The 16,605-nt window shown below is 44.3% G+C and overlaps 1 protein-coding gene across 1 annotated transcript in view; it reads left to right on the top strand.

The window, feature by feature from the left end:
• ARHGEF28 (Rho guanine nucleotide exchange factor 28) overlaps positions 1-16,605 on the top strand; it is a 304,572-nt gene that overhangs the window by 153,326 nt on the left and 134,641 nt on the right. The window contains exons 7-9 of the mRNA XM_042940909.1: positions 1,889-1,961; positions 12,602-12,657; positions 13,223-13,283. Coding sequence (XP_042796843.1) covers positions 1,889-1,961; positions 12,602-12,657; positions 13,223-13,283 — 190 coding nt within the window. The remainder of the gene's footprint in view (positions 1-1,888; positions 1,962-12,601; positions 12,658-13,222; positions 13,284-16,605) is intronic.

Here is a 16,605-nt window from a genome sequence, read left to right on the forward strand (position 1 = left end):
CAGGCTCCAGGCTCTGAGCTGTCAGCACAGAGCCCGACGCGGGGCTCGAACTGACGGACTGCGAGATCATGACCTGAGCCGAAGTCGGACGCCTAACCCAACTGAGCCACCCAGGCGCCCCTGGTTTGATTCTATTTTAAATGAAAACAGGTGATGACTGTTACAGGTTGTCCCTGCTAAAGCTTTATCATTTGGGGGAACAAATATAAAATATATGTACAGTAGTAAAGTATTCATGTTTTGTTAAATCTTAGATGTGGGAAAGTCTATTTTTTTTTTTTTTTTAATGTAAAAGCCGTAGAAATGACTTTCAGGTACTAATTTATTCTCAAGGAACTGAATCATTCACAGCCTTTGTCTTGTCAAAGAGGCGTCTTCAGTCTTGGGATTTGGTCAGTGCTTAGTTACCTGCAGCCCTTCTAGAACAACAACCGTTAAACCTTGCTGCAGAAGCCTGAGGCTGCTTTACCATAGACTAGAGCTATGCAGGAAGCGATCCCATTTAGACACCCCACTTGTTAAGAGTTATAAAGGACTCATCTTAGCACTCTGTAGTATAGCTGACACTAGGTTACTGATAATTGGCAATAATCATTAAGTGTTAAAAATGCCAAGTTGGTGCTAAATATCCAAATAGTAAAGATATTAGGAAATTAGATAATAGGCAAAATCTTAGCTCTATTTTCCAATCATGATTTCATTTTCTCCTCGTGACAGAGTTTTTGCTATTAACCAGAATACTGAGAATTTAGTTCTTGAACTTGGCTAACATTAATAATAATTTCAGCTAGGAAATTAAAGTGTTCCAAGATTGCATCGAAATTTGCTCAGGAGAATAAAAACTGTTTTAATACCTGCCATTTACAAAAAAAAGAGTAAGTATTTGCTTACTTCAGGTTTTGTTTTGTAATCAGAAACCAGCATTGTCTGATGCCCTTTTCACACAGGCTTGCCCATTGCCCTCACTGAAAGACTAGGATTTCAGTGTTAGGGCTAACCCGGATAATCACATGGGCTGGTGGTTGTGTTTGGCTTTGAGCCTGCATGGCGGGATCTCCTAAGACCCTAGTCCCTCTTGATTTCATCTCCTTAGCACCTCCCAGTATGTACCTGGTCTGGTCCACCCTTTAATTCCATGGTGGACCCTAGAAGAGAGAATACTGCATCTTGGGGATAAGGCTGGCAGGAGTTAACAGCTGTAGAGGGTAGGTGACTCAATGCTTGTTCCCTGCCCGCTTTGTGGTTTGGTTAAGTATGTATATTTCCATGGGCTGCAATGTTAGGCTGTTTTATCGTTTGGCAGGTCAACATGTCATTCTGTGGCTCTTTTCATTTCACTGGCCATGAGGTATCTATTTGAAAAGGAAATGCGGAGGGCTCCAGGGCGGCAGCTACTCTCTAAGGCCACCAGCTTGGTCTCAGCCTGGGCAGCCTGCACCAGCATATGGTGGCTTGCAGCCCAAGACAAGTGGTCATCCTGGGCCCTCCCTCTCTCTGTGTCTTATGGCATGGGCAGAGGTTGTTCAGGATGGGCACCTGCATAAACAGTGGCTCTTCTTTACAGTTTCACCGTTTTCTATTCTTCTGTCCCTTTTTGGTTCATGGATTATTTTCCTGAGGACCTTCCTCTTGTGACATGGGGAAGCAAACAGTAGAGGATTAGTGGCAGGGACGCTTGCACCCCATGCCTCGGGGTTTCCCCCAGTGTCTCTCATCGTCTTCTTGGGGTGCTGCCTCTGTGTACTCCCAGTGGCTTTGCACACCCTGTCTTTCCAGACCTCCCCAGGCCATGTCTGTCTCTGTTCAAGACCCATGGTTGAGATTTCCATCTCCTTGTCGCATATCTGAAACCTCCACTGGTTTTCGCTGATTTTTTCTTCTTTCTTAGTCTCTGGAAGATCAAGAAGCCAGGCCGGAGGAAAGACAAGACATGCCTTCCAGTGCTGCAGAAACTGAAGAAGGTATGGAAGCTCCTTGCCCCTCCCTGAGGAACCCAGAGAGTACTCAGAAGTAACAAGTTAAACTGGTGGTGACAGTAGGTAGTGAAGCGTAGTAGAAACCGATTCTTTCCTTTGGCTTTCTATTTAAGAATATTTTTTATTTTTTTGAAATTAGGTGTGAGGATAGGGTTATATATATTTGGGGGCATGATTACATTATCTATTTAATTTCAGGATGGTGGAGGGGCATTACAAAATATCTGTTATGTAAAGGGACAGTAGTGTGATAGGCCTGAAAACCAAGACTCTTGCCTCTAAGTCACCATCATTGACAGCTGGTTAATACATATTTTTTTAATAAATAATTTTTTTCTTAAGTTTATTTACTTTTGAGAGAGAGACAGAGCACGAGCGGGGGCGGGGGGGGGGGGGGAGGAATAGAGAGAGAAGAAGACGCAGAATCCAAAGCAGGTTCCAGGCTCCGAGCTGTCAGCACAGAGCCCGATACGGGACTTGAATCCATGAACCACGAGATCATGACCTGAGCCGAAATCGGACACTTAACCATCTGAGCCATGTGGGTGCCGTCTGGTTAATATTTTTGATTCTGCTTGTAACTGCCACTTAGACTCGTTGCATAGCATTATTTGTCAGGTGTTAAACTCTTAAACTCTTTGCCCCCATGTTTGTTAAAAAGGAGTCTTGGATGAGCAAGTTTTGTAGCAAGTTGTTGGAAGTCTGTATGCCCAACCATATTGCACACGCTCTTGGGTTAAGCTGACCAGTTTCCTGCTCAAGCTGGACCTGCTTGGGCCCCTATGGAGTTGCCCTCACTTATGTATCCTGTAGATGATGTGCTGGTGGCACTGAGGAAGCTGAGGCTTGTCCTGCCTAAGGAGGCCATGGGTAACTTTATGCTTCCTCCTGAAGACCTGTAGGAAAACCTCTTTCTCGTTGCATGTCAGGAAAGCCGGCTTCTCCTGAGCATTTGGCTGGCTTTCACTGCTCTAACTGTAACTTAACAGGTTTTTTGTTTTTTCCTTGAAGCTGGTTGAAAAAAACAATAAAAACTTGGAGCTAAGGTTCTCACCTACAAATATGTATGGTACTGCTAAATTAATTTTTATATCACCCTTATTTTTTAAGCTTTCACCTTGCCTTTTCCTTGTGGTTTTTACTTGTATGTTTTTCTTCTCTTTCTAATCTACCTTTAAACTAATTTAGAACAAAGTTGAATCTGAATAAGTGTTTGAATTCTTGCCCTTAAGGGCTGGCAGTTGGAATTGGGACAGAAAAACATGTTGCCTCAGCACATTATGATAAGTGAAACAGGAGTCATATGCAAACTCTGTGGCTTCTGACAGTTATCAGGGAAAGCTTCCTGGAGGAGGTGACCCTGGAACTGTCATCAAATGGAGGGAAGGGAATTTGAGGCAATGGAAATATTTGTAATACAGAGTTTTGAACCACAGGATGAATTGAGGGAAATGCTGATCATTTTGTAGTTCTGTCAATTTTGTGTGTGTGTGTGTGTGTGTGTGTGTGTGTGTGTGTGTGGTGCTAGTGACACAGGCTTGAGAGGGAGGCATAGCAATATGGCTTATACACAAGGCAAGGAACTGGAACCTCCACCCTGACAGCTGTGAGAGCTGTTTCAAGCAAATGAGATTATTATTTTCAAAAGGTCACTCTGTGAGAATGTGAAGAATGGGTTGGAGATGTTGGAGGCAGGGGTGGTCGCTGCTGTAAGTAATACAGAGGAGGGTCTGCACCACAGCAGTGTGATGATAGTGGAGAGGTGGGGACAGATACTGCCCTAAGGGTGTAGGATGTCAGGTGGGTGTCAGCAGTGAGGGAGGAAGTTGATTCCTCCAGTCCCTAACTAGGTTAAACCTTACAGGAAGGTCTGTGTTCCTAACTGGGTTAGACCTTACAGGAAGCAGCTTCATGACAAAGCAAAAAGTTACTCCTTTGTATATGGGTTAAGTTTAATGGGTCTAGGAGCAGCCAAGGTAAGGTACCTGAGGTCCTGCAACCAATAAGCAAAATAATTTGGACAGAAACTCAAGCGCTCCAACTCCAAAAAATTTGTGTGTGTCGTGTATAGACCTTCTAGGCAATGCTTTGATTTGTGTATGCTTGGAGGACGTATTAGAAACTGCACGCTCCAGCAGAGAGCAGTATTCAACTAAAGTGGAAATATTCCATTAGTTTTTGTCCATTCTTGAACCTGTAGACCACTCAACCGGAAGAAGGAAACATTGTGAATGTAAAAGTATGCTTTTCCTTCTTCTTTAAACCCCAAAAGCAAACCTTCCCTTTGTGGTCTACTAGGAGATTCTTAAGAGGTTATGTTTTTCTGTTCCTCCTGGGACAGTGGAGTGGGAGGCTCCACGCTTGTATCTGTAGCTGCCATTGATTAAAAGATGACAATGTTATGCCGGAGATCAGCTTTGCAGTCTCTGTTAGTGTAATAAATGGTGTCATCATTGTCTTTGAGCCAATTATGTTTCCATAGTTTCATGATTGTAATCGTACTCCCAGCAGGATGGGATGTTATTCGAAATGAACTAAATAAAAAGCCTTCTCATTTTTAATATGCTGAGATGAATATGCTAATGATTAGTATTTATTAATCTACCAACTGACACTGTTTTGTCCCTTGCCGCCTTCGTTCTTGTTTGATCTCCTATGCTAGGATTTCCCAAGGAGCGTTGTACAAAACACCCGTGTTGGGAGATGCTTTGATAAATCAGGATTCTTGGACCAAATAGGTTAAAAAATGCACTGTAAGAGACCTTCATTCATTCTGGAGATTGAGAGTACATTAAATGTTTTTCAGCTTCTAGTTAACTTGTTGCAGTCAAGACCCCCGGGTGACCTTATTCGATAGGTCTCCAAGTGGTTCATGCCAAGAATCCCCTTTTAACAGTGCTTACACCATCTCATGGAGATGGTCTGTGGAAGGAACTTGAGGGATGTTGCCCTTCCTCATTTCTACCGTTCCTGCCCTTTCTGGACTGTATTTCCTTCCCTTTCACTATCAATCACATGGATCCTCTCCATCCATTAGTACGGTAATGCTCCCACTGGGAGCTGGGTAAGGGAGGTGTTTTTAAAACTCCTCATGTCATCTTGAATATTGAGAACACCTGTGACTTGCCACCCCTCCGCGCCCCCCCCCCCCCCACGCTGTACTTTCTGATGTTGTTTGGCAGGTTGATGCTGCTTAGCGTCTGTGGGGCATAGACAGCAAACAGAACCATTGTAATACCACTGACCAGTATATGACTCCATTTTCTTTTCTATTCTGTAGTTTAAAAACAAAACCCTATGTGATTTGCTAACTGTCTTGACTTCTGTGTTAAATAGTCCCTTACTTTGTTGGCTTCTCTCCATTAATTATGTTCCACGTTTTCATTAACAAGGAAGTGGTGAGTCGGGACTGGAGCTTGAGTTCTCATCACAAAGGACAGAAGGCAGAATCTTTTCCTGCAGGCTGAAACAGCAGTTCACAGCAGGACGGAGAGGTTTCCTCTTCATGACCCCGCGACAAAGGCGGGAGAGGCTATGGATCCAAACACAAGGCACTGTCTAGGCAGGCAGATGTGAGCCCTGCAGGCTCATCTACTTATTCATTCTGTAAACATTTGAGTGTTCACTTTATGGCAGGCAGTGTTCTAAGCGCTGGTGCATAGCAGTAGCTAAAAAGGCAGAGAGAAAAAAAACCCGATCTCAAGCAGTTTACTTGTATATAATTGCACGCCAATATTTGTTGAGTGCCAGACCCTGTTCTAGGTGCTGGGGACGCGGCTGTGCGCTGACCACAATTTGTGCATTCCAGTGATCACTGAGAGGGACATTGCTAGGAGTTAGGAGTATATTTGCCCAGTTGTATACATGAGAAAGTAGCAGCACAGAGGGGTCACATAACTTGTCTGGCGTGATACTTGCTCAGGCAGTCAGAAGTGTGGCACGTCAATTCTCTTACCTGTCCCACTATCCAATAGCCAGTACCCTTATATAATGGAACACTTGCCTATTTCATCCTCGGGCTGCCGATGGAGAGTTCTCTCCAGCGTTTGTGTAATGGAAACGTGTAGAATTGGAAGCATTGCCTTGAAATCAGCTCTCTTCCACATGGCTGACCTGTCTCATAAAGTCCTTCCAAGGATTTATGACCCACAGGCACATCTTGATGACACACACCAGCTACAGGCAGACTCTGCTGAAACCTCAGCCCCACCATGATCTGGCTGCTGAACATTCTGTAGGTTATTCAGCTGTGTTTTCTTTTGCACCACATGGTGCAGCTGGGGGTATCATTTAATACTTCATCGTACAGCTTAAGTGAGAAAATACAGGTAGAGTCCCTGGACCAGTGTCTGACCACAGATGCTTAGCCACTGCCAGTGCATAGCAATGCTAGCTTGTTACAAGTGCAAGTTATAAGCTGGGCTAGGGTGGCGTTAGTGGCAGTCATGCACGTGTTGGGATATCAACACACAGCTCTTCCTGTCAGAGTAACGAGGTAAGCAGCTCTTTCATCTGAGAGTTCCTTCGATGAGGTTGCAGCCCTTCCCTCTGTGCTCTGGGTGAGTGAAAGGTGAAGAGGGAGCTGGGTGGGGGATCCTCCTTATTGGAATACTTGCGGTGAGTTACTGGGCAAACAAGGGAGCTTTTATGTGTGCACGGTTTCCCTTCCAAGAGTCTTCATTTTATTTTATTAAAAAAAAATTTTTTTTTTAACGTTTATTCATTTTTGAGACAGAGAGAGACAGAGCATGAACGGGGGAGGGGCAGAGAGAGAGGGAGACACAGAATCTGAAACAGGCTCCAGGCTCTGAGTGGTCAGCACAGAGCCTGACGCGGGGCTTGAACCCACGGACCGCGAGATCGTGACCTGAGCCGAAGTCGGCCGCTTAACCGACTGAGCCACCCAGGCGCCCCAAGAGTCTTCATTTTAAATACTGTAACCGAATGTCTTTTTAGAAATGTTGAATACAGTTCCAAGGTTTGTCAAGACGCAGGTCCTTTAAGCCAGGATGGCTGGGAACTGAGGTGTAGGGGTTTCAGGACCGCAGTTAAGGAGGCTGTTCTGTGGGGATTGGTTACTCAGTTGGACACAGAGTTGTTACCTTAACGCTAGTGTGGAGTGTCCCTCCAAGGACTTGATCAGGGTTTTTCACCTGAAGTCAAGTATTTAGGCTTTTTGAAGACCGTTACAAATCATACCCAGAGAATGTACTTTCCAGCCCGAGGAAGTGATTTGAAATTGTTCATCTTAAAGAATAGCTCAGCTTTTTCTGTACTTTCTTTAGAGACTGGCCTTGCCTATCTTCTTTCTCCTCCCCACAGAAGAGAATGGGTTTCATCATTAGAGGACCAGGGATAAAAATAGGATATCAACCTGATATGATGTTCCTTTTGTTTGTTATTATTATTCTAGTTTTTTCTCACACGTAAGGAAAAATTCTTCTCCTTGCCTCTCCAAATGATTACAGAATTAAAGAGTAGCAGTGTGAGCTGGAAAGAATTTCCGATTCTTCAGAACTCACCTAGATGTAACAACTTCTGTTGAGATGTGCCACGGACACTGGCTCCAGCTGGGTTAGATTGGCAGGCTAGCGGCAAGGACTTGCATGAACTGAGCTTACTTGTATTAGGAGTCTAATACAATTGAAATAAGCTTAAGTTGAAACCCTACAGCTAAAGAGTTTCTTTCCCAAGTTGAATTAGAATCTAAGTGGGAAGCCAGAGGGACACAAGAGTAATTCACAAGACAAAACTGCATGTCATTTATACCTTTCAAATATGACTTGCCTCATTTTATTCAAGCAGTTGAGTAAATCAGAAAAATTATTTCCTGACCTCAGTTGGAGATGAAATGATTGAGAGCTTCTGCTTACTAGATGTTTGTAGCTAAAATTTTGGGCTGAGGATATCTTTTTTTTTTTTTTTTTTTTTAAATACCCATGACCAAGTTCTTCATTCTTTGAAATTTTATGGACAGTGGATGATGCACACTGGAGATCTAAAAAAAAGAAAACAAAAAAACCACAAAACCCACCCAAAACTATATCGTAAAGATATATTAAGCATAGTTACCACATGACCCAACAATTACACTCCTAGATACATCCTCAAGCAGAATGAAAACCTACATCTCCATAATAAAATGTATGTGCAGGTGTTCATAGCAGCCTTATTTGTAACTGCCAAAAAGTGGGAACAAACCCGAATATCAGTTTAGGAGCGAATATACAAAATGGGGTCCATCCACATGATTGAACGGCGTTTGGCAATAAAAAGGGATGGGCTACTGGTACATGACAACATGAACGAACCTTAAAAATAGGAAATATCCAGAACAGACAAATCCATTAAGAAAGAATGAAGATTAGTGGTTGCCTTTGGCTGGGGTAGGAATGCAGGCAGTTAGGGAGAAATGGGCATTGAGTGCTAATGGGTATAGGGCTTCTTACTGGGCGTAATGAAAATGTTCACAAATTGTGATGATTGCACAACTCCGAATATGTCAGAAATAATTATATGCTTTAAATGGGTGATTAGTATGATATTTTTTTTACCTTAAAGCTGTTGAAAGGTACTTCTGTAGGAGAAGAAATGTATACTAAAACATTAACAATGGTTTTATTATTTCTTCTGATATTTACAAAATGTTTAAATTACTTTGGTGGCCCAAAAAAGTGTCTTAAGTAATTTGAAAACATTTTGAAAAAGATGTCTTAAAGTCTTTTTGAAAGGACGCAGAGCACACATATGAAAATTATATTGTAAAACAACCCTACGTTTGGAATTGCTTTAGGGCAAGAATCTCTTCTCTCACCTTGATGTCCTCTCCCCGGCTGATCGTGTGTCTCAGCCAGTGATCCAGCTAATGTTGTGGACTTGAATGGACTGTTAAGGCTCCTAGAAGAATGGGGCTCATGCTGGTATTTCTGTAGATAAGTGCCTTATCCTTTCTCCCAGTCCATATTTATATTGGGAAGTCCAAAAGATAGTTTTTCCTAGTGTTCCCACTTTTAGGAAAAAATGGAATAATTGGGATGGTGAAACAAGAGGTCACAGTGTTAAATGGTCTCCGAATTAAGAATAGGAAGGAAGGCTTCTCAGATTTGTTCATTTCGCCATTTTAGTTCTCTGGCATTTGCGAATCAGACATGCACACTAGGGTAAAACATTAAAGTGATACATGGAAGTGATGTTATATAAGGGAAACACCAGTGCATGACTGGAAGTGAAAGGGTGACTTTTGGACTTAGCTGGAGGGGTGGGAGGAAGCCGAGGGAAAAGCATTCATCCGTCTGATCAGTCTGGCAGGTTAGAAGTTGCAATCAACAGTGATGGTTTTGAAAGTGTTTGAATTAGTATTTCAAACAAGTGAACCACTTTCCCTTCCCCGTCCTGACCTACAGTTTGCCTCATGATCCACTACATCTCATTAGCTCTTTCGGGTCACCAGATTTAGGTGGAGGAGAGAAGCATTTATTCAGTGCCTTTAATATGCTAGGCACTCTGCTTGGCATTGGGGATTCAAATGTTGGGCCCAAATCAATTTGGATCCAGCCTCCCTAGAACTCAGTCTGTTGGGAGAATAGGATCCATTCAAAGACTCTGAACCACTCTGAATTCCTTTGGACCTTTGTGGAGGAGGCATTGCAAGCTGAGAGCATGACCTGTATTTTCCAGTTGTACTTTTGATGATGCCTTGCAAATCTAACCCAGTTACTGACTTGGTTGTGCACAGCGGAACCTGAACCAGGGATGAACAGCAGTAGTTGGCTGGCTGGCTCTGATCAGGACTTTTTTTTTTTTTTTTTTTTCCTCCTTCTTGGGAGGAGGCGCAGCAAAGGGTAGTTAAAGGAGAATACTGATCATCTTGTATTTTCAGTGTAAGCTTTTGCTTTGCTTGAATGTAGCCTCTGGGCTCCCATTTTTCAAAAGGGGACAGTAAGACTTAACATAGAGTCGAGATCTATTAGGCTCATCTCTTTCTTAACAAAACACTGCTAGTAGTCTTAGAGCTCCTTAGCCCTGTTTTGTGAAAACCCTGTTTGCCTGCATAGTGTGGCTGGTGAACATGACTATCGGAGATTATTTCTTCCGTTATAGTTTGGAAGTAAGAAAACATGTTTATTAAGTTTGGTAAATCACATTTAGAGGGGATAATCCTTCTGGGTGGGCTGGGAAGGCAAGATTAATAGGCCTTTAAAACAGAATAGTTCGAAGTTACTGATATCATTATCTGCTGGAGGTTGCTATAGCAATAACTGGTTTGATTGCCCTGTGCAATTGATGGTACAGGGGAGTACGTGTAAAAGGATCCTGGTAATTTAGCAGAGACTCTCCTGGAACAATGTGATTAAACTCCAGTAGAATGAGTGCCAACTTCTTTAAAAGCTCTAGGATGAAGTTGTGTATAGTCCTAGATTAATTAATGATACATTATCATCCTGAATCTGTACACTGTCACAAATATTTGTAATGGTGTTTGGATAAAGCTTTTATAACTCTGAAAGTTATTTTTAAAGTGACGAAGTACAAATTTTAAAAAGACGTGCCCCTTTTGATATAGTTTGTGGTTTTTGCATTAATGAGATTAGATTGTGTCTGAAACAAAAGAAAAATGCAACAGATTTTACAGAAAACTGTAGGCTGACAGTGTGCAAAGCCTGGAATTTGGAGAGTGGCAGGAAGCTGGAATCTGAACATACGATCAGGGTGGCACATCTTTTGTCATTGCAGGCTGGGTTTTACCAGGCGCTAGGGCCTTCTTCATTAGCACAATCTTGAATAAAATGTGTGCTGCCCCTTTTAATCACTGCTGTAGGTACATAATTGTTTAGAAATGCGGAATGCTAATTTAAGAGCATATGGTCTGAAATGGCTTTAAAGGAATATTTTCTAGTGCCAAAAGAAAAACGTGTGTGATTCTCTTGGAGTCTATGCACAAGTGTCTGTTGAAACTGGTTCTCGGACTCCTCCCCTTCTTTAACATGCTGCTATTTTCCCCCACCTAGCCAAATTTTAGGGTTTGGGCATGTGTGTTTCCAAACAAAATTCCTAATACTTTCTACAGGTCCTTCCATCACTTTATGCATCTGTGTAACAGGACAGAAAGCTTTATGTTAGTGTTTTGAATTTCGGCACTTGAGCAGCGGGGCTTTTAAAGGGTGAAATTGGCTCCTTTTGGCGTTCCTAGCTCTGACCATGTTCCGCAGACGCTACTCTGCTGCCACCTGGAGGCCCCGTGTGGGCTCTGCATTTAAAGGTAGGTAGGAATCCAGAGAACAGAAGCTGCTCAGGCTGGGTGTCCGAGTGTCCCTCATCCCTGCTGAGGTCAGTTGACATGACCACGTGGAATTGAAGCTGTTATCTTAGCATTTTTCATTATAGGTCTTGTAAGGATTATGAATGCAAGGACAGTAAACTATTGGGGGACATAAATATCTCCTTACTTGTTAGTAAACCCAAGGTTTATGTTAGCAAATTTAAAAAAAAACCCATCATGACAGTGAGAGAGTTGACTGCTGTGCTCTGTCCTTGACCTATTGTAATTTTTTAGGAAGTGCAGTCTACTGTGTCTAAGCAAAAACATGAATGAAACTCCTAGCTTTGGTGCCTGGCAGTAAGAAGAGCTTGCGTAAATACCCCCGGGGGTCTGGAGCCTCAGGTGACTTCATTTAATAGGAATGGCTAAGTGGAGTGGCAAATAGCTAGTTAAATCAGGGGGGCTTCCTCAGAATCAGCGTTGGGGCTGGCCATGGTGGCAGGGCAGCTGAGGGAGGGTTCAGGGGCGGCCGTGGGCCCACGCTGTTGTATGTTAATACAATTGGTGGTAAAGATTCTTAGCCATCTGCCCTTGGTAAGAGTGTCCAACACTTATTTTCCCCAGGCCCCAGCCTGCTTTTGGTGGTTACATGTCAACAACAGTGACTCTTGTTTATGGGCAACTGAGTGGGAAGAGAACCAGTCAGCACCCAGAGAAAAATACTCCGTAAATAAGCCTTCCTGTTTATCCCAGAACATCCCGACCACTCATATTTCCAGGAAAGCCTTTATTCAGAAAGAGGGCGCTCAGTGTGCCTGTGGCCTGTCCGTGCTCAGCCTGGCATCATCTGTGGTGGGAGCGCAAGGGTTTTGCTAGAACTGTGGGCTTTTAAGGATGCCTGAGGAAAGGCCACAGCTCATCTGGAATGAATTAGGCTCTTTTGAAACATAAAATGTGTGGTATTTGAGGAACTAGACGTGGGATTTCCTCAGGTAGGTACTCGTCATGTCCTTAGAATCCGGGCTATTTTGAAGAGCCTTCGTTCTGTGAGCCGCCTTCCTTCTGAAGCCAGGGCATTTGTTTATTTAATGGTGTTTTTTTCTTTTGCTCAGGATTTCCTGCAGGAGGTCCGGGTCTTGTTTGGCTCTTGGTCCACATAAAAACTACCAGAGTGTGGTAGTTGGGCTGTCAGATACTCTGCTCGGTGGAGAGGTGATTTTTAAGAAGCTTCATCTAAAAACCTAGCTCCACTCGGAACGTTCCTGGGCTACACAATTATATCTAGTCATCTAGTTTTTGTTTCCTTCGTTGTCTTTTAATGAAAGCTCCCACTGGCTGATCCTGATGAGGATTATTCCTTTTGCAGAGATTAAGAATTTGGTGTCTGGCGGATCATCACTGGAAAAGGAAGACGATGTAAAGGTAACGGGTCTCCTCCCCTCCTTTCTCCTTCCCACGTTTTCTCCACAGCTGAATTAGAAGGGAAGGTCCAGTGGTGACAAAACATTTTAAAAGAACCAAATTTGAAAACAAGTAAAGCCCCAGGGGCATGCCCCAAGTCACATGCAGAGTAACTTGCAATTCAGTTTCCTTTGCAGTCTCTTGATGACCAAAGCTGGCTGTCTTTCTGGGTCGCAGTTGTGTATGCAGGACCGTTGTATGTACATTTTCCAAAATAAGTTTTTCCTTGAAGACTGAGAGCTATGGAGGTTTGCCAGCAATGTGACAACTGGACCTGAGAGCCAGCCTCCAGGAATAAAATCACCTGTGGGGAGCGGTCAGGTGTGCTTCACCGTAGGGCCCGGTCCTTTCCTTAAGGCAGCTCTTCCATAATGCTAATTAAGTCCAAGACTAGCTTCCTGTTGATGTGCCATGATACACGTGACATGTCTTGATTTTTTTTTTTTTTCTGAGATGATACACACGAACAGAATTGTGGCACAGTAAGTAATTTTTTAACATCCCTGACTTTATCGATATTTTCCAGTGTGTGGAAAGCCCGGTGGTTCAACCGAAGGAACACGAAGACCGGGACAGTCTAGACGCGGGTATGTTCTGAAATGCCACTTTCCCCTGTACTCACAGGAGTATGCCAGTCCTGGGTATGCACAGGACAAAACAAAGCTTCCTTCCTGGGAGCTTTGGCTAGTTTGTGAACACAATGGATGTAAATTTTCCTTGCAGCAACAGTTCTAATATTAGGAGTTGAGAGGTTGAATAATATCCACTTATGGTCCTTTAAAAAACAAATGAAGACAAAGCCATGAAGGCTTTTCCTGAGCAGTTGAACTCTGAGCCAGACTCTGTCTCGGGACTCGCACTGTGTTGCTTATGTTGTTACTTCTGTGAGGTAGGCTCCGCTTGCTTCAGGTGAAGTGACAGGGGTCCTTGAGAGCAGGTGGTGGAATGGAGACTCCTAACTTCATTCTGCCTGGCCCCAGAATCCCAAGCTTACCACCCTCCCATTTGGATACCCACTTGGGCGGCCCTTGGAGCTGAGCCTCTGTGGTCCTCTCCCTGGCCTCAGGAAAGACCAGATGCTTGTCACTGGGTGCGGAACGTAGCACAAAGAGATTCCTTGGCAGGGTGAATGTAGTTTTTCCCGGGGACTGGACATTCTCATCTGTCCACAAGTTCTAGTCCACAAGTCTCTATGGCTTCTCCCCAGATCTCCTTGGCCATCTTCCAATTCTTGAGGGCTAATCTGGACCCCAGGGTTCCGCTTTGAGTTAGAGCCTGACGAAGCAGTTGGAGGCTGGGGGACATACATAAACTGGGCTCTCAGCTGATGTCTCGTCTCGGCCCCTGGGCGGTCTGAGCAGACCTCTGGGGCTCAGTGCAAGGCAGATACGCACCAGCTTTCCCAGTTGGCTTCTTTAGACTAGGCGAAGCCGGGGCAGTTCGCGCACCTGGAAAGCACACAGGCAGAGTAGTGTGAAGTGTTGCGAGGGTGCAGTGGAGGTGCTATTGGCCTCGGTGGCGAAGTGCTCAGGCTGATGGGAAAGGCAGGGAAACGGAGACAGTGCCCAGGCTGAGTTTAATGGTGAAGGTGGGTGGGCCCAGGAGCCTAGTGGCGTAGGGGTCTCCCTGGAGGCCAGTGGGTATTGGCACATTTGGCAGGCACGGGCAGAGCAGTGACAGCAGTTGGGGAGGCGTGAAGAGTAGAACACGGCGAGGAGGAAGTACCGTCAGCGTCCGTTGGCTGTGCTGCTGGTAGCTTGGCCGCGAGCCAGACGTGTTTCCAGGGTCTCCCTGAATGAGTTACTCCTGCAGTTGGGACAGAAACTGAGATTCTTTCGAGCAGTGTGCACACCTTTAAGATTGCTGCTATATAAGGTAAGGGTACTGCTTGACTTGCAGAAGAGGGGAAGAGGAAGGAGAAATGAAAGCAAACATCTCCGTTTAAATGACTGTTGTAGGCCATTAAAGCCAGGATCCTAGCCCTTGCTCACGCGTACAGGATGTCTCATCTACAAATTGCATCATGCCCCCAGGAACGTTAGCTGTGAAGAATGTTTACCAAAACACACTGCTGGTGGGGGAGGACCGTCGGCTATTACAGGGGTTCAATAGCAAGAGGAGACTAATTTTCAGCCTTGAAGGCTCCATTCTCACACTGGTGCACGTGCTGGGTTAGAAGACACGTGGTAAGGAGACAGTAGTGGTCTGAGTGGTCTGACCTCATCAGTGTGTTTGGTCAGTCACAACGTTGTGTCTGAGGAGGATTGTAATGAATGCTTTGAGACAAACTTGGACTTTAGTCCAGTGAGTTATGAAAAGGGCCGTGAATGATTGTGCCTGTGCTAACGTTTGCTTTTTGTTCAGTTAAATTAAAGTCACCTGACTTGATGCCAAGAAGGCTCCCTTTTAAAAGAGCCTTCTGGGACAGAAGGGGGAAGGAAGCAGTGAGCAATAGGTGGATGGTAAGCCCGAGTCTGGAATCTGAAATGGCTTTTCCCCAAGGTCACTTCCAAACTATTGTGTTATTTTATATGTGCTTACATTCTGCTCAGTCTGCAGGACACGCTGATTAATGTGGGGTTGAGATACATGTGTTGGCTGACTTGGATTATTCAAAATAGTGTGACATTAGTTTTGCATGCTCTCATAAACTACAGCAGTGCTGTTCCAGTAGAACTTTCTGTGATGGCGGACATGTTTTATATCTACATTGTTTGCAATGTTAGCCAGTAGCCATAGGTCTATTGAGTGTATGGTCTGTGACTCAGGAATTGATATATATACATTTAAAAAATTTATCGCCCTGGAAATTCCCATTCTATCGTTGGCCATCAGAGCATCAAGAATTATACTGGCTGTTAGTTCCTACACTGAAAATGGCTGTTGATTGCAGGGATGATGTCTTGGGTGGGTAACAGCTGGTTAGCTCGTCCGAGCCAGTGCCTCTGAGCCCCTCAGGGAGTACTAAGAGGACTTTTGGGAGTGATGGCCCTGCTCTCTGTGGATGCTGTAAGAACCTCCAAGGGGAGGCTCTCAGTTGAAGGGCTGGGATCCAATTCTGTTGCCGTCAGAGTGAAGAGAGGAACTTCTCAACGTGTATTTCCTTCACATTGAGGGCAGGTAGAATGGAGAGAGCGGGTAGAGCATTTGGAGGAAATGGATTGAGAGAACATAGATGAAATGGGCCAATGGAGAAATGAAGAAGGAAGAAAGGGTCCATTTGGCTCAAGTACACAGGACTGAATGTGATTAAGAAATAGAAGCTGGGCCGTGGGCCGCAGCAAGCGCTGTGCTGAGGAGAACAGAAGTGGACAGCAGTGGGGATGTGGGGGGATGTGGGAGGATGGTGAGCCTCGGCCACCCTCCTGGAGCTCCACCTGCAAACAAAAATGCATAAAGCATCGCTGCGCCAGCCAGGTTGCACGTGGCATGACCCGTTGCTGTCATGCAAACTCTACTTTTAAAAGGTTGAATTTGAAAAAATACAACTGCCTGGTTAGAAATTAAGATTTCCAGTGGAAAGATAAGTTTGTGCTTGAAGACTGTGAAACAAGAGTGCCGGTATCTCAGGTGAATTATAGAAGGTCCTGGAAGAGGACACTCCTGCTAGCCTAGCAAGGGATACTCAAGAGTGTGAGTGGAGTTGTGTGTGTCACACCAGATTCGGTGACACTCGCACGGATATGGATTTTTCTGCAGTAATTGATCAGCCATGTCCTGCATTGAGCAAAGATTGTTTAAAAATTACAGCTCAAGCTGTAATAGTCACATATTATATGACTATTTAGATGGAAAAAATGGGTAGGTGAACTAGACTTGTTAAAATAAGAACCAGGTGAGCATGTTTTAGCTTTCCTTATGGGACCTGGTAGTAGGGAGGTAGAGATGGAGGGGAGCTCTAGATGGAAT

Source organism: Panthera leo, chromosome A1 (genome assembly GCF_018350215.1).
Source record: "Panthera leo isolate Ple1 chromosome A1, P.leo_Ple1_pat1.1, whole genome shotgun sequence".
In the NCBI taxonomy this organism is placed as follows: Eukaryota; Metazoa; Chordata; class Mammalia; order Carnivora; family Felidae; genus Panthera; species Panthera leo.